Source organism: Carcharhinus amblyrhynchos, chromosome 10 (assembly GCF_965287045.1).
Source record: "Carcharhinus amblyrhynchos chromosome 10, sCarAmb.v2.hapA, whole genome shotgun sequence".
Classification (NCBI taxonomy): domain Eukaryota; kingdom Metazoa; phylum Chordata; class Chondrichthyes; order Carcharhiniformes; family Carcharhinidae; genus Carcharhinus; species Carcharhinus amblyrhynchos.
The window spans coordinates 69,774,154-69,796,404 of record NC_137333.1 but is presented as its reverse complement, the minus strand read 5'-3'; the positions used below and the strand labels follow the sequence as shown (position 1 = coordinate 69,796,404).

General features: G+C 40.6%; 1 protein-coding gene across 4 annotated transcripts in view; it reads right to left on the bottom strand.

The window, feature by feature from the left end:
- Nucleotides 1-22,251, bottom strand: part of parp4 (poly (ADP-ribose) polymerase family, member 4) — a 107,949-nt gene that overhangs the window by 59,250 nt on the left and 26,448 nt on the right. For all 4 annotated transcript variants that reach the window (XM_080197295.1, XM_080197297.1, XM_080197296.1 and 1 more), the window contains 10 exons: nucleotides 20,841-20,999; nucleotides 16,984-17,118; nucleotides 15,897-16,070; nucleotides 14,772-14,932; nucleotides 13,223-13,360; nucleotides 11,659-11,757; nucleotides 11,191-11,374; nucleotides 3,592-3,751; nucleotides 676-800; nucleotides 184-315 (listed from right to left, as the gene is read on the bottom strand). In XM_080197295.1, coding sequence (XP_080053421.1) covers nucleotides 184-315; nucleotides 676-800; nucleotides 3,592-3,751; nucleotides 11,191-11,374; nucleotides 11,659-11,757; nucleotides 13,223-13,360; nucleotides 14,772-14,932; nucleotides 15,897-16,070; nucleotides 16,984-17,118; nucleotides 20,841-20,999 — 1,467 coding nt within the window. The remainder of the gene's footprint in view (nucleotides 1-183; nucleotides 316-675; nucleotides 801-3,591; nucleotides 3,752-11,190; nucleotides 11,375-11,658; nucleotides 11,758-13,222; nucleotides 13,361-14,771; nucleotides 14,933-15,896; nucleotides 16,071-16,983; nucleotides 17,119-20,840; nucleotides 21,000-22,251) is intronic.

Below are 22,251 nucleotides of genomic sequence, written 5' to 3'. Positions count from 1 at the left end.
AAATATACACAAACAAATGCAATTTTACATTAGTCAGAAACTTGGAACAAAAGAACATAACAAATAGGAGCAGCAGCAGACAAAAATATATACAGTAGAACATCCATCAAACAGATTGCAATGTCTTTAGAAATAATCTTGTTTTAGTCTTTTTACAATAATGAGAAGCTTTAGGTTAATTACCTGGCCAATAATATGTTTTCCATTAATGAAAGCCTCAAATCCACATACAGCTGCTGCATCATCCAAGGGAAATACATACTTAGCTTCTATAGGAAAAACATTGGGGTTTGTGTAGGACTGGAAAATCATAACCTAGAAGATAAAATGACATACTTACTGATGGACTTCGAGAGTTATGCAAATTGAAATTGTATTAAATTGGAAATAGTTACATGTAATCCCTCATTTGGTTGAGCTCCATCCTATTTCCCCGAAAATGGACATAAAAAGTATAAAGTATAACACTGATAAAGAGAAGGGATGGGTGCATACGTGTTTCCTTTTTCTTGTTTGCGAGTGGTAAAAATATTTACAACATTTATAAATCCATTTTCATACTGTCTTTATTCCTGGGACACAGAAGAAATCTCTACCCCTCTGTATTTTTGTAACGAACAACATTTATTTTCCTGTCTTCTGAATTTTAGCATCCTGATCAATCACCATTGGTACCTGTGCAACAAGGTCCATTAACTTTGCCTCTACATGAAATTCCTGCAGTGCAATCTCATTGCCGGCACTGTCCTGAAGGCCAGACTTAACATTTTTTGAAGGATCCTGAGCAATTTCCAAATCATCTGTAAGTAAAGGAATTGAATTACTACAACTACTAGTGTTAATACAATCCCTATGTAGAGAGGCTGAAGAGTACACATGCAAATGATAAGAGATCAGGTTGCTGCATCACTGAGTCTCTCTACTATTGAAATAGATACAGGACAGTGGCAGTCATTTCTATACAAGAAAGACAGATTGGACCATTTACAGGTTAAAAGGATCGTAGGAGGAGAGATAATCAGCCGTGGATAACGAAGGTGGTAAAGGAGAGTATTAAATTAAAAGCGGATGCGTTTAGAGTGGCTAAGAGTAGTGGGCGGGAAGAGGATTGGGAGAGGTTTAAATATCAACAAAGAATGACGAAGAAGTTGATAAAGAAAGGAAGGATAAACTATGAAGCTGGGCTAGCACTAAATATAAAAAAGGATAGTAAGAGTTTTTATAAATATATAATAAGGAAGAGGCTGGCTAGGGTGAACATTGGACCCTTAGAGGATGAGAGGGGGGACTTGGTGGTGGGGGATGAGGGAATGGCTGAGGCCTTGAATAACTTTTTTGCTTCGGTCTTCACAGAGGAGGATGTGAATAATTTGCCGGGTGTTAGCGATGGAAAGATGGTAGGAGTTGAGGGCCTGAATGACATTATTGTTACTAGAGAGGCAGTGCTCGACAGACTGGAGGGACTGACTGTGGACAAGTCCCCAGGACCGGATGGAATGCATCCAAGGGTTCTGAAAGAAATGGCGGAGGTGATAGTGGATGCCTTGATGATTATTTTCCAAACCTCGCTGGATTCCGGGGAAGCGCCGGAAGATTGGAAAACGGCTAATGTTACGCCTTGTTTAAGAAGGGTAGCAGGCAAAAGGCAGGGAATTATAGGCTGGTTAGTTTAACATCTGTTGTAGGTAAAATGCTTGAATCTGTAATCAAGGAGAAAATAGCGAAGCATCTTGAGAATTGTTTGATAGAGCAGACGCAGCACGGTTTCGTTAAGGGGAAGTCGTGTCTGACGAATTTATTGGAGTTCTATGAGGATGTGTCTAGTGCGGTGGATAGAGAACCGGTGGATGTGGTGTTTCTTGATTTTCAGAAGGCGTTTGATAAGGTGCCGCACAAGAGGTTGTTACAGGAGGTTAGGGGGCATGGAGTTGGGGGTAGGGTGTTAGCATGGATAGGGGATTCGCTGTCAAATAGGAGGCAGAGAGTGGGGGTCAACGGGTGCTATTCGGATTGGCGGTTGGTGACTAGTGGAGTGCCCCAGGGATCGGTGCTGGGGCCTCAGCTATTTACCATTTATATAGATGATCTGGAGGAGGGAACCGAGTGTATGGTGTCGAAATTTGCTGATGACACCGAGACTGGTGGAACGGCAAATTGTGCGGAGGGTGTGGAAAGTCTGCAGGGGGATCTAGATAGGCTGGGCAAATGGGCCAGGAACTGGCAAATAGAATTTAATGTTGGCAAGTGTGAAGTGGTCCACTTTGGTAGGAATAATGGTAGGAAGGACTATTACTTACATGGCGAAAAACTGCAGCATGCTACGGTGCAGAGGGACCTCGGGGTCCTTGTGCACAAGTCGCAAAAACCCAGCTTGCAGGTGCAGCAGGTGGTCAGGAAGGCAAATGGGATGCTGGCCTTCATAGTGAGGGGGATTGAATATAAAAGTAGGGAGGTCTTGCTGCAACTGTACAGGGCACTGGTGAGGCCGCAGCTGGAGTATTGTGTGCAGTTTTGGGCGCCGCACTTACGCAAGGATATTTTGGCCTTGGAGGGAGTGCAGAGGAGGTTCACTAGGCTGATACTGGAGTTGAGGGGGTTGAGCTATGAGGAGAGGCTGAATAAACTCAGCTTGTATTCGTTAGAGTTGAGAAGAATGAGGGGAGATCTCATTGAGACGTATAAGATGATGAATGGGATGGATAGGATAGAGGTGAAGAGGCCCTTCCCGCTCAGAAAGGACAGTAGGACTAGAGGGCACAGCCTCAAGATAAGAGGGGGGGGGTAGTTTAGAATGGAGTTGAGGAGGAACTTCTTCACTCAAAAGGGTGGTGAATCTCTGGAATTCTCTGCCCGTTGAAGTGGTGGAGGCTGCCTCGCTAATTATATTTAAGACGCAGGTAGATAGGTTTTTGATAGGCAAGGGGATTAAGGGTTATGGGGAGAAGGCGGGAAAGTGGAACTAAGCCATGTCAGATCAGCCATGATCTTATTGAATGGTGGGGCAGGCTTGAAGGGCTAGATGGCCTACTCCTGCTCCTATTTCTTATGTTCTTATGAATGTCTGACACCACTGAACCTGAGTATTACAGAAAATCAAATTAACAAATGTCGACTCAATATTTTTCTTTCCTCTCTAGAAATGGATCTGTAGCAGGTGCCCCTCAGATCAATTCATTTCCTCTACTTTTATGAACTTAAATTTTTGGGCATCATTTGAAAGTGCAAATGATAGTATCACACAAATTTGTTTTCTGCAGAATTAATTACCATTAAATTGGTACTTTATGCATATATCTATTCATGGAATGGAATCGCCATAGGGCAGGAGGTGGCCATTCGGCCCATCAAGTCTGTACTGGCCACAATCCCATCCAGGCCCTATTCTTGTAACCCCACATATTTACTCTGCTAATCCCCTAACACTCAGGGCAATTTAGCATTGCCAATCAACCTAACCTGCACATCTTTGCATTTTGTTTAACATAGTTGAAAAAAAAATTAGAATTGAGATTCTAACTAGTGATTCATTAATTGTGCAGCAATTTATTCATTTTAAATGTTAAGCACAAAAACATACGAGGTAATTCTAACCTATGTCAATGTCTGCAGATGTCAATATTGAAGGGTTGGTTTCTTCAGGAGCTATGTTAATAAGAGGATGGAATGGTTTTAGTTGATCTTCATCAATGCAGAACTGGACAACATATTTAATTTTCACCTGAGAAGTGCTATAAACAACAAATTCATCATCCTGGAAGGAAAAAGAAAGAGGATTGGTATAAGTGATTCACTCGTGGAAGAAAAATGACATCAAATAAATCATGCATTACATTTCATTACAAAAATAAATCACTCAATTAAATGAAAACATTTCCACCCAAACTAATTTAAGTGCCCATTTAACAAATATCTTGCAATAATTATTTTTGCAAAGAAATTCATTAGTAGTTTACACATGTTTGGTTTAGTTATTATTATTGCCCCCAAAATATTTTTAGTGTAACCCAGACCTTAAATATTTATCTATTCAGTGTGGACCAAAGCTCAATTGCTTCATGTGGAGATTGGCAGAACTGCTAGATGAAGAAGGCTGGAATCCTGAAGGGAAAAGATGAACAGGTGGTTGCACTCAAGATCTGAAAGTGTTGGGAACTGTTGAGGGTGGGGTGGGGGAGGGAGGGGGTGCTGCGTGATGGTGGTAGATGCTGGACCTTCAGAGCACCCTCCATGCTCTCATCCCACGTACTCCCCACATTGGAAATCTCTACTGCCTCCCGAAGATACACAAGGCAATCACACCCGGCTGTCTCACTGTATCGGGTAATGGGACCCTGTGTGAGAATCTCTCTGGCTATGTTGAGGGCATTCTGGAACCCATTGTACAAAGAACCCCCAGCTTTTGTCGCAATACTATGGACTTCCGACAGAAACTCAGCACATGCAGAGCAGTTGAACAAGGAGCACTCCTCATCACAATGGATGTCTTGGCGCTCTACACCAGCATTCCCCACAACAACGGCATTGCTGCAACTGCCTCAGTCTCAATGCTGACAACTGCCAGATGCAATTTTACAACTCATCCATTTCATCCTAGATCACAATGTCTTCACCTTCAACAACCAGTTCTTCATACACGGAACAGCCATGGGGACCAAATTCACACCTCAATATGCCACACATCTTCGTGCAGAGGTTCGAACAAGACCTCTTCACAGCACAGGACCTTCAACCGATGCCATACACTAGATACATCAATGACATTTTCTTCCTTTGGACTCACGGTGAACAATCACTGAAACAACTACATGATGATGTCAACAAGTTCCATCCCACCACCAGACTCATCATGGACTACTCTCTGGAATTGGCTGCATTCTTGGACACACGCATCTCCATCAAGAACGGTCACCTTAGCACTTCACTATAACGCAAGCCCATGGATAACCTCATGATGCTCCACTTCTCCAGCTTCCACCCTAAAAATGTTAAAGAAGCCATCCCCTACGGACAAGCCCTCTGTATACACAGGATCTGCTCAGATGAGGAGGATCGCAACAGACACGTCCAGGCGCTGAAAGATGCCCTCATAAGAACAGGATATGGCGCTCGACTTATCAATCAATAGTTCCGACACGCCACAGTGAAAAACCGCGCCGACCTCCTCAGAAAACAAACACAGGATATGGCAGACAGAGTACCCTTCATTGTCCAGTACTTCCCCAGAGCAGAGAAGCTATGACATCTTCTTCGGAGCCTTCAACATGTCATTGATGAAGACGAACATCTTGCCAAGGCCATCCCTACATCCCCATTTCTTGCCTTCAAACAACCACACATCCTTAAACAGACCGTTGTCCACAGCAAACTACCCAGCCTTCAGAGCAGTGACCATGATACTACACAACACAGCAACCTCTGCAAGATGTGCTGGATCATTGACACAGATGTCATCATCTCATATGAGAACACCATCCACCAGGTACACGGAACATACATTTGCAACTTGGCCAATGTTGTCTACTGATACACTGCAGGAAAGGACGTGCCAAGGCATGGTACACTGGGGAGACCGTGCAGACGCTATGACAACGGATGAATGAACATCGCTCGACAATCACCAGGCAAGAGTGTTCTCTTCCTGTTGGGGAACACTTCAGCAGTCAAGGGCATTTGGCCTCTGATCTTTGGGTAAGTATTCTTCAAGGCGGCCTTCACGACAACGCAGGGTCGCTGTGCAGAAGCTAATAGCCAAGTTCCACACACATCAGGACAGCCTCAAGTGGGATCTTGGGTTCATGTCATACTATCTGTAAACCCATGACTTGTCTTGGCTTGCAAAATCTCAGTAACTGTTGTGTCTGGAGACAATAAACATCTCTTTAACCTGTGCTTAACACTCTCTTCACTCATATTGTCTGTACCTTTAAGACTTGATTACCTATAATGACTCGCATTCCAACCACTATTTTGTAAATTGAGTTTGTGTCTTTATATGCCCTATTTGTGAACAGAACTCCCACTTGCCTGACGAAGGAGCAGCGCTCCAAAAACTAGTGGCTTTTGCTACCAAATAACTGTTGAACTTTAACCTGGTATTGTGAGACTTCTTACAATGGTGGTAGAACCAGTAGGGGCACCAGAGTAGCACAACATATAGGAACAAAACTAAAGTCAAATATGTTCTATTTTAAGAAATAGGAGCAGGAGTAGGCCATCTAGCCCTTCGAGCCTGCCCCGCCATTCAATAAGATCATGGCTGATCTGTTGTGGCTCAGTTCCACTTTCCCGCCCTCTCCCCATAACCCTTAATCCCCTCTCTTATCAAGAACCCATCAACCCGCTTCTTAAAAATATTTAGCGAGGCAGCCTCCACCACTTCAACGGGCAGAGAATTCCAGAGATTCACCACCCTTTGAGTGAAGAAGTTCCTCCTCCACGGTGTCTAGGAAAGCAAATTCAGTAAAAAGATGACTAAGGTAAGTGGGTCTCATGGATGGGTTGAACTTGGAGAAATTGGTACTGGCAGCTTGGGGAGGCAGGAGAAGGGAAGGAAGCAGTGCAGGCAGCTGTGCAGATGGTCTTGGTCTTTGTGACCGAGAAATCCATGAACCCCCAGACTTGCTGATTGCAAAAAAGTACAGCAAAATTTGGCATTTTATACAAGTTACGTTATTCAACATTTTTAACTTGAAAATTTTAAGATTTAAGAGATGGAGATGTATAGCATTTGGAAGACTTTTAAATAGATTACAGACATATGTTTAATACAGTAATCCTGCACTTTCTCAGCATTAAAAGAAAGAGAAATTTTATAAAGAACAAGGCTGGGACTCCCCCAAAAAAATTCCAAAGTCCCCAATTCATGGGAAAGCAGGAGTAACTCCCACTGGTTTTTAAAAGTGGGATTTTCAAAATGAATCTCTGACACACAGAGCATTTCAGAATGCTGTAACAGGATTCCCTCTGAAAATCATGGGGCCGGGCCTATTCCCATTGCAAAAGCCAGCAGTGTAGTGCTGAGCATGTGCTGATCTGTCAGAGCAGAAATTGGCATTTGCACAGCGGCCACTTGATCGTTGGCCTCCCGGATGTCTCTGGGCCAGCTCCGATCCTGCCCCACCCAAATGGCAGCCCCGATCATCATCCTCCCTCCCTCTGCTCACAATCCCTGTGCAGAGTGGCAACAAGACCCCCCACTCCCACTGATCATGGCTGCAATAGCATGTACTCCTATCACACTTGAATAACAAATCCAGCTGTGCAAATTACAGAGGCATCTCCATGTTTTCCATTATAGGAAAGGTCATTACAAAAATTATCTTGACTCGGCTTATTACATCTGAAGAGCTACACCCTGAACCTGTGGGATTAGGCCATCAAAGACATGGCTGACATATTTGCAGCTAACCAACTACAAGAAAAATGTTGTGAACAACATTAGTCTCTCTGCACAGTGTTCTCCGACTTGTCAAAGACCTTTGACTCTAAATTTGAGACATTCTAAAACATTCTGCTGAAGTATGGATGTCCTTCAAAATTCATTGCCCTCCTTCACCTGCTTTATATAGCGGTAAAAATGCAGGGGTCAGAAGGTAAGCCATTTTAGGTGACATGGATCAATTCTGTTTTGTTAACTCCACTCTTTCGCCCCATCTCCATATCTCTAGATTCCCTTCACATTGAAATACAGCTACCGATTAAAGGCCTTAATGAAAAATCCATTAATAAAAATCATGATTGGGAAATGAATAAATATGATGACTGTAGTCTGAAGAATGTAGTCTTGGATCACCAACTTCAATTCTGTGCTTCACCATAAGAACATAAGTAGGGGGAGCAGGAGTAGGCCATCTAGCCCTTCGAGCCTGCCTCGCCATTCAATAAGATCATGGCTGATCAAGTGGCTCAGTTCCACTTTCCCGCTTTCTCCCCATAAACCTTAATTCTCTTGTCTACCAAAAACCTATCTACCCATGTCTTAAATATATTTAGCCTCCACCACTTGAACGGGCAGAGAATTCCAGAAATTTACCACCCTTTGAGTGAAGAAGTTCCTCCTCAACTCCGTTCTAAACTGCCCCCTCCTTATCTTGAGGCTGTGCCCTCTAGTCCTGCTGTCCTTTGAGCGGGAAGAATCTCTCTACCTCTACCCTATCCATCCCTTTCATTATCTTATATGTCTCTATAAGATCCCCCCTCATCCTTCTGAACTCCGAGTACAGACCCAGTCTATTTAGTCTCTCTTCATAGTCTAACCCCCTCATCTCCGGTATCAGCCTAGTGAACCTCCTCTGCACTCCCTCCAAGGCCAAAATATCCTTGCGCAAGTGCAGCGACCAAAACTGCACACAGTACTCCAGCTGCGGCCTCACCAGTACCCTGTGCAGTTGCAGCAAGACCTCCCTTGCTTTTATATTCTATCCCCTTCGCTATAAAGGCCAGCATCCCATTCGCCTTCTTGATCACCTGCTGCACCTGAAGACTGGGTTTTTGCGACTCGTGCACAAGGACCCCCAGGTCCCTCTGCACCGTAGCATGCTGCAGCTTTTCGCCCTTTAAATAGTAATCCCTCCTACTATTATTCCTGCCAAAGTGGATAACCTCACACTTGCTTTTCCACTATATACAGGGAAGATGTAGAATAATTTTAATTTATTCGTGAGACATGGGCATCATTGGCTGGCCAGCATTTAATGCCCATCCCTAGTTTGCTTTTCCACTCATCTTTGTGTCATCAGCAAATTTCGTCACCCTACACTCAGCCCCCTCCTCCAGATCATCTATATAAATGGTAAATAGCTGAAGCCCCAGCACCGATCCCTGTGGCACTCCACTAGTCACCAATCGCCAATCAGAATAGCACCCATTGATACCAACTCTCTGCCTCCTATTAGACAACCAATCCTCTATCCACGCCAACACCTTACCCCCAACTCCATGCCCCCTAACCTTTTGAGAGGCACCTTATCAAACGCCTTTTGGAAATCTAAAAGCACATCCACCGGTTCGCCTCTGTCTACCGCACTAGTCACATCCTCATAGAAATCCAATAAATTCGTTAAACACGACTTCCCCTTAACGAATCCGTGCTGCGTCTGCTCGATCAAACCATTCTTTTCTAGGTGCCTCGCTATTTCTTCTTTGATGACAGATTCTAGCATTTTTCCAACTACAGACGTTAAACTAATCGCCCTATAATTTCCTGCCTTTTGCCTGCGACCTTTTTTAAACAGCGGCGTAACATTAGCCATCTTCCAATCTTCCAGCACTTCCCCAGAATCCAGCGAAGTTTGGTAAATAATCACTAAGGCATCCACTATCACCTCTGCCATTTCCTTCAGAACCCTGGGATGCATTCCATCCAGTCCTGAGGACTTGTCCACCATCAGTCCCGCTAGTCGATCAAGCACTACCTCTCTAGTGACAGTAATCGCATTCAGGCCCTCAACTCCTACCATCCTTCTATCTTTAATATCCGGCAAACTATTCGTGTCCTCCTCCATGAAGACCGAGGCAAAAAAACTTATTTAAGGCCTCAGCCATTTCCTCATCTCCCACCACTAAATCCCCCCTCTCATCCTCTAAGGGTCCAACATTCACTTTAGCCAGCCTCCTCCTCTTTATATATTTGTAAAAACTCTTACTGTCCTTTTTTATATTTAGTGCTAGTTTAACTTCATAGTCTATCCTTCCTTTCTTTATCAACTTCTTAGTCAATCTTTGTTGATTTTTAAACCTCTCCCAATCTTCTACTCGCCCACTACTTTTAGCCACTCTAAAAGTATCAGCTTTTAATTTAATACTCTCCTTTATTTCCTTTGATAACCATGGCTGATTATCCCTTCTCCTACATTCCTTCTTTACCATTGGAATATATTTCTGCTGATCACCGAAAAAGATCTCCTTAAAGATCCTCCACTGTTCCTCAGCAGCCCTACCAACCAATCTGGGCCCCCAATCTACATTTGCCAATTCCTCTTTCAACCTATCGTACTCCCCTCTGTTCAAACAGAGGACACAGGTTCGGGACCCTACTTTCTCATCCTCCACCTGCATCAAAAACCATACAATGAACGCTCGTCCCAAGAGGATCCCTCACAACAAGATCCCTAATTCTTCCTGCCTCGTTACACAACACCAAATCTAAGATAGCTCGCTCCCTCGTTGGTTCCGTCACACACTGTCCAAGGAAACTATCCCGGCAGCATTCCAAGAACTCTTCCTCAAGCCCACCGTGTCTGACATGGGTCAACCAATCAATACGTAGATTGAAATCCCCCATAATTATCGCTGTTCCATTTCTGCACGCATAATTTATTTGCTTGTTTATAGCCCGCCCCACCTCCGAGTTATTATTTGGGGGCCTACAGACCACACCCACCAGCGTCTTCCTCCCCTTACTGTTCCTTATCTCCACCCACAACAATTCCACGTTCTGCTCTTTGGAGCCTACATCTTCCCTTACTACCACCCTGATATTATCCTTAATCAGCAGAGCTACCCCTCCCCCTTCTTCCTCCCTTCTATCCTTCCTAAACACTTGATACCCCTGGACATTCAGCTCCCAGTCCCTGTTACCCTGCCACCATGTTTCTGTATGGCCACCAGATCATATCCATTTGTGCTAATCTGCGCCACCAGCTGATTCACTTTGTTTCACCATCAATGCACGATCACTTTTAAACAATTTTTTATCCTTTTGCTTCCATTGCTATTATAGACCCGGGATAACTTTTGAGTGGGATCTCAGAATGAACTCAGGCATGGTACCATATCAGGTGGAATTTCTCCTTTCTGCATAATTGTGAAAAACTAAGAGAGTGCAAATAAGATCCATCAATATCAAGGGTTTAATGACCAAGCAGTTGCCCCTTTTAGGGAACTGATGGGAAATGAGTATACTCCTGGTAAGCTATTTGCTAAAAATAAAACTCCTGGTTCATAAGTTATTCTAATTCACTCAAAACTCTTATAAACCACAGAAAGTACAGCATTTCCACTGGGATTGTTGATGTAACCATTCTTTCAGTGTACATGCTTCTAGTTGCGATGAAAATAGAGTTATCATTAGCAGCATCATAAAGTATCTTTGTTTTATCGTATTTATCCAACACAAGGGAGTGCTTTGAAAATATTTTTTACAAAATAAAAACACAACTTCATATTTATTGTTTATGGCAATAGTTATACCTCAAACTCCGAGGAAATGTTTTCAGTTTTGCGGATTCCATGCACACTTGAGTATCCTGCTGGTGCAGCAGTTAAGAGCAAGTCCTTCTTGTAGCAATTCCTACATTTACCCAGTGAAACATCACAGATCACCAAGAGACGGCTTCCATCAATTTTATTGGGCTTTGAGTATTTAATGCTTGTGCTGCAATTTTAATGTATGTTTTAGTACATATTATTGCAACACATAAAAAACACAAACATAAATTATTCAAGGACACTGTAGCCTTTCCACAGAGTTTTTGGGCAGGTCCAGCAAATCATTTTCAGCTTCCATTTTGCCTACCAAAAATACTCATGTTGCAGCCAACAACAGGCATATTAAAACCAAAATCACGAACTAAACTAAATTTTCAACTGTGACTGACAAAACTTCTGTCCAGATTAATTTAGTTTTATAAGAACAATGCTGAGCAAACTTTAACTGACCTGATTGAATTGCTGAAATAAATCCCACTTCCAAGTTTGCCAAGATCAGTTCGCTCCACTCCATAATCTTCCACTACTGTCTTTGGCAATAATAACCCACTGTGAAATAGTGCAATAATACATGAATACCATTTAAACTATTGAGTGTCATTTATCAGTAAGAATGTTACGAGATCATCAAGTGTTAATTTACTAATAATTGCTTGACCAATCTATTTACCAACATATTGTCGTAAGCATAGAACTTTGTTTTTAAAAGCTCAGTAACGAGTCATTTTGAAGTGCAAACCTTGACAATCACACTTGACAAGGGATTATTTAAATACCACAATTTTTAGCCAGGCTAGTGGTCTTACGGAAGTGTTTATGATTGATGATTAAACTTCTGAGCCTTATCAGCAAATGTTATTGTCTGTAAAGGATTGATGAGCTAAGCTACTAACTGTAACAACGAGTGATTTGTAGGCAGGATCCAATCAGGGAAATAAAAACAGATCTCTTTTCAAGATGTTGGACATGTACAACTGAACTCAAGACGTATGGACTTGCTGGTTATTTAGAAAGTCAGTGTTTAAGTTGGCATAGGCATAAATGATTTATTGAATCAGATGACATGCACTCTGGAGGATTATCAATGGTCAGATGCAAAAGAACAAAGAACAAAAAAGTACAGCACAGGAACAGGCCTTTCGGCCCTCAAGTCCGGTCACGATGTCTGCCTAAACTAAAACCTTATGTACTTATGGAGTCCGTATCCTTCCATTCCCATCCTATTCATGTATTCATCTAGTTGCCCCTTAAATGCCGCTCCCACCATCTCCCCAGGCAGCGCCTTCCAGATACTCACCACCCTTTGTGTAAAAACGTGCCTCGCACGTCTCCTCTCTAAACTTTTCCCCATGCACCTTCAAACCTAAGTCCCCTAGTACTTGACTTTTCTACCCAAGAGAAAAAGCATCTGACTATCCAACTTTTCTACCCTCGGAAAGAGGATTTGACTATCCAGTAGACGACAAGACTCCTGACTTGTATAAGCAGTTGCTGGAGTCTGACACCTCCTTAGCTAAAGAACAAGACAATACATGCCTTTTTGTCCAGGGAGCAGTAGCGGGACATTGTAGAAAATTGTAATACTATCAGGCAGTCGGTAAATTGTTTATGAAAAATGTATCAGTGCTCTTTGAGCATGCAACAGATATGTATTTGGATTTCCAAAGGCATTTAATAAGTCGCAATATAAAAGGTTACTGCACAAGAACTCAAAGTTCCCAGAAATCATATTGGACTTGAAAGGTTAACCCTGTTGCTCTCTTCATAGATGCTGCCAGACCTGCTAAGTTTTTCCAGCATTTTCTGTTTTTATCTATGATGGACGTTTTCACAGATAGTATAAATCTTTCACCTTTTACTAAAAATTTCTGTGGAGAGGAACACCCAGGAGTTAAAGATAACTTTTTCTAATGGTGCATTCATGTCTTATTTATCAACAGTACAAACGTGAGATTCACAACAGTTGGTGCAAATTTAACAGCACTATAGAAAACATACAATTAAACTGACTTACCGAGACAATATACCAACCAAGTTGCTCCCAGAGGTGGCATGGTACAACTGCTGAATATTGCCTAGTTGGCTTTGAAAATTTTTAGTTTCACTTAATCTAGCAACATGAAAAATCTGCAAAATCTTGACTGAACAAGTACTGGAAAACAAAAACAAAAACATGTGTAGATATATCCAAGTTCAGAAAAAATGCTGCAATTCGGGGTAGTTGAAAGTGATTAGAGATGGTTATATTCAAACTTACTTTTATAGATCTGTTCATCTATATAAAGTTTTTTTTTCCATTTTATAATCATTGACAGTTGAAAAGGCAAAAACCACAAAATGAATTTAAAGTACAATTTTATTACAACTACACTTTTTTGCTGGAATTTTAGCGGTCCACCTGCCATGGAATCAAAGCGGGCGAGGGGCGGACAATGGAAATGTTCATTGACCTCCGGGTGGGATTTTCCAATCTCATGTCAAGCGAGTTGTAAAATCCCGCCCTTTACTTCAAAACACTGTCTCCAAGCTATTACCCTATATGCATCTCAAATAGAATACAAAATCCACAAGTAAAGGCGAAGTACTGCAGATTGTTTCTGGGATTTGGGACTGCGATCACAAAGATTAATCAACTATTAATACTCACCATGATAAAACGTTTTCAAGTAATCTCACAAACAAAACATTGTATCCAATAAAATCAACTCTAACTTTAAGAGGGGATTATGGCCTAGTAGTATTATCGTTAGACTATTAATCCAGAAACTCAACTAATGCTATGGGAACCTGGGTTTGAATCCCACCGTGGCAGATGGTGGAATTTGAATTAAATAAAAAATAGCTGGAATTAAGAATCTACTGATAACCATGAAACCATTGTTGATTGTCGGGAAAACCCATCTAGTTCACTAATGTACTTTAGGGGGGGGAAATCTGCTGTCCTTACCTGGTCTGGATCACATGCGACTCCAGAGCCACAGCAATCTGGTTGACTCTCAACTGCCCTCCAAGGGCAACTAGGGATGGGCATTAAATGCTGGCCAGCCAATGATGCCCATGTCTCACGAATAAATTAAAATTATTCTACATCTTCCCTGTATATTGTCCTTATAACACAGCATTAATTCCTCCTGCTCACAATTTCTTAGTTGCCTGCTTTTGTTTGGTACAATTCTTGCACATGTTTCATGTCACAACTTTATTAATACTAACACTGAATTCGCTCAAATGATTGATGGGAAAGAATGCCAAAGAGACCAGGGAAGAGATGTTTTGCCAACCAGCCAGCTCCCTGCCCATTCTACCAGTCCTCCCTCCCTCCTTCCACACACACACCCGCCTCCCCCCCCCCCCCCCACACACACACACACACACACACACACACACACACACACACCTCCAGCATGTTTCTGTGATAATCAAATTATTGTATTAGAGCCCGTTCAGGAGATGCTGGGATGGTTTGTGAATAATTACTATGGAATGCAAATTGTCAGCTGTGAACAGGATTTGAAACAAAATTCTTTGGAAGTAAAGCACTCTAATATTAAATAGGACTTTACCTTTGCTTAGTGTTCAATAACTGATTTTTGACAGACAGAAATTCATCAGTGTTTGGATCAACATATTCAACTTGACATCTTAGAGCTTGATATTTATTAAGTGAAGAAGGTACAGGGGTCCATGACGTAGCCTCACTTGCATTAACGACATCCCTTATCAGCTGAAACACACAAAAAAAAAGTCTCTCTTATTTTCTACAGTCATATTGAATCATACTTTCATATTTCTGCCTTGATCTCTTTTACATATATTGACAAGTAAACATGCAAATCTTATAATTTTTGCTTTTTGTTCTGTCCCATTTGATTGAGTAGAATGAATCCTTTATTTTGATTTTCCTATAGGCAAAAGCACTTAGCACAGGATAGCATTCATACACTAAAAGCAGAACAAAAACTATCAAAAGCTAGTCCATGAAAACTGTGATTTTTGTGTTATTTAGCCTCAAAATTGCACTGTGGATATAACTGCCTCGATGAGTTTCTTTGTCATACTTTACTTTATATTGCTCCTGTGGTGTCTTAGGGTGTTTTATTATGCTAAAGGTGCTACATAAATAAGTAGCCATTATCATAGTGGTTTGTTCCTTGAAGTTCCTTTCTTTGCTACTTTGGAATATTAACTGTGTTAAGAAAAATTAGTCATTAATATCACATTATATAATTTCAGTGACTTTCTTTTTTTATCTCATTCTAGGAGTTCCCCCAAACCCCTTTTTTGCGTAGGTAAGAGAAATCTGTCCAAAAGGCCTCTGATACTGTAAACTGAACTATCTTGTGTAGCATCTTTTGACTTCTCCTTGCTTCCTCTGTTCAGTTCCCAGGTATTTTTCATGATAACAATGCTGAAATTGGTAATTAGCTAAGTGAAAATCATAGATGCAAGCTGCTATTCTGTATTGCTGCTCAATGCTGACAGAACTATTATTTCTCCCCCTGTGGGTGTTGACATTAAAAACATCAAAGTATGATATTTGTGGTGTAGTATAAAAGCATTTAAACACTGAACCGACCTTAATTGTTAAGGGCTTATTTCATGAATTGTGAACTAGTCATGCATAAGAAACAGTGACATTAGTTCAGTGCATTTGCCACCATGCTAATGTACAAAAAAAGAGTAATTACCTGACAGAGGTCTTGTTTCTCTGATACTTCTCTTTTAGTAATTGTAGAGTCAGCCCCAGGTTTAATTAGTAAGAGGGAATAGAACTGAGACATTAAATCTTTCAATGTTTCTGTCTCAATTTTATCATCAATGGCTTTTTTCACCTGAAGGAGGATCCCTTCTGCTTTGGTTATCTAAAAGTAACAATAAACAAACTTTAATCTGCTTTGTAAAACATTAATTGAAATATAATGCACACTTTTCCAATAAACTTTAGATACAGGATTTGTATTGGCTGTATCACATATTTCTCAATCTTTCCACTTCTAACCTTCCAGTGCCAGTTTAGATCAGTTGGTGACATGCTCACCTCTGAGTGATACCCAATCCTACATTGCTTTAATTCAAAGACTTCAGTATATACTATATACTTGTACTGATAGTATTACAGAAACACTTCACCAAGATACAATGGACCAAGTAGGTATAAAAGATCTCACTACCCAATGTGAAAACTAGAGATTTCTTCTAGTGTCCTGGCCAACATTCCTCTGATGGAATGCACATTTAGCATGCCTACAAAAGACCATGTTGTGGAGATGCTGGTGTTGGACTGAAGTGGGCACAGTAAGAAGTCTCATAACACTAGGTTAAAGTCCAACAGGTTATTTGGTAGCATGAGCTTTCGGAGCAACGAAGGGGCAGCACTCTGAAAGCTCATGCTACCAAATAACCTGTTGGACTTTAACCTGGTGTTGTGGGACTTCTTACTGTACAAAAGGTTGGGGGTTCAAATGATGCCATGTGATTATTTCAACAAGGCTGAATACACCAAGTAGTTTTGTGTGTTCAATCCCTGGATCTTGTTACCGGTACCTGGATATTGTGCATTAAAAGGACATGCCGTGGTTCAGACAGAAAAGTGAGATCTTCATGCAGGAGTTGTCACTGACACTAAACAAACATAAAACCAATTGCTGCATCTCACTTCTGCCCGATTGTGATTAGCCTCTGGTTATACAGCCCAAAACTCATAGCATGCAATGCATTTATCCAACAATTTGTATTCTAATAGCTTCTGAAAAGCAAAACAGAAATGCATCTTACATCATTGAGAGTAATGGAGGTTGGATTGATCAACTGATCTTCTAAATGGCCCTGAGCTTCTGCCCAAACCATTTCTACGAAGACTCCAACTTCATTTGAAATTCTGCTGGTATTCAGGGCTCCCTCGATTATAAGCTGTTGTCATGAAAAGCACAAAAAGAATGAGAATAGTCACCCCTGAAGACAGCTTGCTTGTTAGAAAATATAATAATTGATAGCACAGATTCCAAAAAGGTCACATTTGACCAATCTGATTGAATTCTTAGAAGCAGCAGAAAGTGTAGACAGGGTAATGCAGTATTTGGATTTGTAAAAGGCCTTCAATAAGATACCATATAGTTGTCTCATGACTAAGGTCCTGGTATATGGAGTCAGGGACAAGTAGCTGAACAACTAGAAAACGGACTTCAAAACAGAAAACAGGATTAAATGCAGTTGCTGGACAGAGGTAGGTGGGAGGATACATTTCATAGGGATTGGTGCTAGGGCCACTGTTGTTCATTTTTTGCATAAACAATCACAAGTACAATATCAAAATTTGATAAAGATAATGAAGGTGGGTAAGAGGAAGGTACAGTTAATACTAAAAAGACTACAACAAGATGTAGGAAAACATTAATAAACTTGTTGAATGGATATATAATTGACAAATAAAAATCTATAAAAATTTTAGGGGGCGGATTTTTGTAGGAAGATTAAAGAGGCCATATACTTTTTGGAAAATAATAGTCTAAATGAGGTAATAGAGCAACGGGACTTTTGGATACCGATTCACAATTCATAAACCAAACAATAAGGTAATTTTTTAAAAAAGTAACAAAACTACTTGCAGTTGAGGTGAAAAGCATAGATGCATTGAAGGGAACCTGGATAAACTTATGAGGGGAAAGGATTGGAACATTGTTTTGGTAGGCTTCGATGTAAAGAGGCAAGATAAAGCTGGTGTCAAGCATATAAATCAGAAAAGACACGTTAGACAGAATGGCTTTTAAATGTTACGTATTTGTTGTCTGTGGGCATCATGGAACTACACAATGTATTTGAAACTCTGCTATCCTTGATATGTTGCAGTATTGAGCCTATTGTGATTGTTCTTATTGTTGTATGCTTTTATCAACAAATTAAAAAAGCCTTTCAAAGGGTCATGCAGAGGTTCTTTCAAAAGCAGCTCTGAGGCACAATGGGAAAAAAGATAACTGTCACATCATAGGAAGGTGATAAGTGCTCAGTGTAATGGGAAGTGTGTGAAAAACTGAAGTCCAAAACAAGGGAAAGTTAGGGCCTACATAATAAGACAATATAAGCAATCCAAAATAGAATAATTAATGCAAGAGAAGTAAAGTTAAGACAAGGCAGGGCAGCTTAGTTGAGTGGAATGCATGTCCTGCAAAATGTGCAAAGTCATGGTTGCTACCGGTGTCCTAGATGAAAATTAAGCTCCAGGTTTCAGAACTCAAGCGGCAGCTAATGTCATTGTGGAACTTACGCGAAACTGAGAGCTATGTGGATAGCATGTTCAGAGAGGTGGTCACATTGCTTAACGGCCTGGAGGCAGAGAGGGAATGGGTGACAAAAGAACCAGCCAGGTAGTGCAGGAGTTCCCTGAGATTACATTCTCAGTTTTTCTTTTGGAAGCTGGAGGGAGTTCCTCAGAGGACTGCAGCCAGTGCTCAGCTGTACATGAAAGGAAGAATAAGAAGGGAAGAGCAATAGTAAAAGGAGATTCATTAATAAGGGGAATAGACAGTGTTTTTGTGGCCACTGATGTCACTCCAGGATGGCTTGTCGGGTGCTGTGTCAAGGATGTCACATTCTTCTGGGGTACAGTGAATGGTCAGAGATTGTGGTCCACATTAGCACAAATGATTTATATAGGAAGTGGAACAGATTCCTGAAATCAGAATTTAGAGAGCTAGACAGAAAATTAGCAAACAGGATCTCAAATATAGTAATCTGTGGATTATTCCCAGCGTTTGGTGAAAGTGAATCCAGAAATAGGAGGATAATACAAATAAATGCATGGCCAGAAAGACAGTACTGGAGAGAGAACTTTAGATTTCTGAGACAGGCTCTGGGGGTAGATGGTACTTATACAACTCAGATGGGTTGCACCTGAACAGAGCTGGGACTGATTTGCTTGTTGGGCGCTTTGCTAGTGCTATTGGGAAGACTTTAAACTAAATCAGCAGGAGTACAAGAACCACAAGGAAGTACGAGAGGGGAATACCAGAATGCAGAAAATGCTGGGAGGAACAGAAAGCAATAGTATGGAGATTACCAAGGTAATAAATGAAGTTGGAGCAAGAGAAAAACTAAAAACATCCAAATCAGGGTTACTGTGAATATATGTGAATGCACAAAGATTAGCAAATAAGATTGGGAAGTTACAGGTTCAGATTGCGTTGTGAAATTATGATATTGTGGTGATAACAGGGACATGGCTCAAGGAAGGGCAAGATTGGGTGTTAAATATTCCTGGCTACAGGTGTTCATAAAAGATAGGAAAGGAAAGGATGAGGGATGGCTGTATTGGTTGGAAAGCACAGTAAGAAGTCTCACAACAGCAAGTTAAAGTCAAACAGGTTTATTTGGTAGTACAAGCTTTTGGAGTGTCACTCTTTCTTCAGGTGAATGAGGAGTTGTGTTCACAAACAGGGCTTATATAGACACAAACGTAATTTACAAGATAATGGTTGGAATGCAAGTCTTTAAAAGGTAATCAAGTCTTAAAGGTACAGACAATGAGAGTGGAGAGAGGGTTAAGCACAGATTAAAGAAGTGTGTATTGTCTCCAGTCAGGACAGTTAGTGAGATTTTGCAAGCCCAGGCAAGTCGTGGGTGTTACAGATAGTGTGACATAAACCCAAGATCCCTGGTGAGGCCGTGCTTATGTGTGCGAAACTTGGCTATCAGTCTCTGCTCAGTGATTCTGCATTGTCGTGTCATGAAGGCTGCCTTGAGAAAGCTTATCCGAAGATCAGAGGCTGAATGCCTGTGACTATTGAAGTTTTCCCCGACAGGAAGAGAATCTGTTCCCCTGCTGCCTTAAAGTGCCAGGGACCAGGTTCGATTCCCTTCTTGGGTCATTGTCTGTGCAGAGACTGCACATTCTCCCCATGTCTGTGTGGGTTTCCTCTGGGTGCTCTTCCTCCCATAGTCCGAAAGACATGGTTAGGTGCATTGGCCATGCTAAATTCTCTGTCCTGAACAAGCACCAGAGTGTGGCAACAAGGGGATTTTTCACAGCAACTTTATTGCAGTGTTAATCTAAATCTACCTGTGACACAAATAAATAAACTTTAAACTAAGGTTGCCATAGTCCCAGATGACCATAACCTATAATTGGCTTTGAGACAGAGATAAAGATAGGTGGGAAGTGCATAGAGAAGAAATATATTACACCAGGTTTGGGCATCCAGACTGCTAAGGAAGAAGAACAACAAAATGTTTACATCAGAGATGTTTTTGAAGTGAATATGATTTCAAGAAATATATGCAACCAGAGGCATAATAGATTATTGGACGTAGCCACCAAATTTGTACACTGAAATGCTTGGAACAGACCACCAAAGGAGTTAGGAGGAGTGGATAATGCTAGCAAATTCAACAGGGAATTAAGACTTTTCTTCAGCAAAATCAACGACAGAAAGGGATTTTCTGAAATTTGGGATTAGCTGCATGGAATGCTAAAGTCCTTTCCAGACCTGTACATATTTGTGTTCAACTGAGACAAAGACAATGCTGCTTTAAGTACATTTTTCATCAGGCAGTACTGATATATACATTGTAAAAGGATAATACTATTAAGTCATAATGTTCACAAGTCCATATTCTTATAATGTAAGTACTATACTAACTTGATGCAACTTTTCAGAAGTTAAGTGCCGCACAGATGAAAGATCATTAATTTTCACTGTGAATTCCTGCGCCACTAGTTTCTTCATACACCAGTCATAAGCTTCTTCAGCTTTCTCAGCAATTGAGGAGAAAATGAACTTCTTCTGCTGCTTCTGATTCTAGTGTATACAGAAGAGTATTTTTTAAATTTTATAAAACAAATGTAGTTTCCCACATATATAACAAAATTTACTTGCTTGATAAGTACATACGTTTAGTTCACAGCTGAGAACTAGAGTTAAAAACAAGATATTTTCTAAAACAAATGGCATCATGGTATATATAGAAAAATATTGGACAAATATCATGCAAGTTAGGTAAAAAGGTGATACAAAATTAATTTTTTGTCGGGGAGGATGGGTCCCGGACAAAAAAAAAAATCAACATCAATGCAATTCTTAGAACACCCAGAGTCTAAGTCTCTAAGTGACAACATTAAGTCTCATACTTAGTGAATTTCTATTAGGATTGATTTAAATTGGATTGTAGTTATTATTCAAAACACAGCAGTAATTCTTTGTTTGCCATTTTTCTTCAAACATTTCCCTCCAGTCACTGCTTCATTCTACACAGTTTGCTCACATTAAGTGTGCCCGAATGTGGAGGACTGATTGCCACACCAAGAAGAAAAGTAAAAGTTTATTTATTCATCACAAATAGGCTTACATTCACACTGCAATGAAGTCAGTGTGAAAATCCCCTATCCATCATTTAAGGGAGAATTATTTTTTTCTGATTATACTAGTTTCATTTTTTGTTTATACCTCTACATTGTCTTTTTTCTGCTTTGAAGATATATAAATTCAAACTCCTACGATTATCTAAAAAGTGAACAAAATAAAGCATTATTATCTTGGTATTATTTTTAAAAGCTTCAGCAATGCATCTCAATCACGTTATTTTGGTGGACAGTATTTCGGGGGCTATCAGGGTACAAACACAAAACACGGTTTGTTTCTGTTAAGAGCTAGTGTTTTGTAACAACGAATTTAGATGTGTCGCTGGCTGGAATAACAGTCAATAATAGCTAATTAATAGAGTTTGTGTATTTCTAGAGTAATCTCTAGATTGGTATAAGATTCCAAGATACCATTGGGGTAGTTTCGTAATTGCATTATTGGAGCAAATCAAAGTGCAGAGGCCCAAAATGGTTTGTAGATATGAAAAGATATTTTGCTTAACTAACAATATCTCTTAACACAAAAGGGACACATGATGCTCATCTTCATTTTAAATTTAGGAAACATTTTATTTTACAAATGTTTATTTACTCCATAAAATTAACATGGTGTTTCCTGATCAATGATCAAGATTAAATGAGTGGCGAGCTGTGGAATCTACAGCAAATATTCAGTAAAATCTAGTCATTTA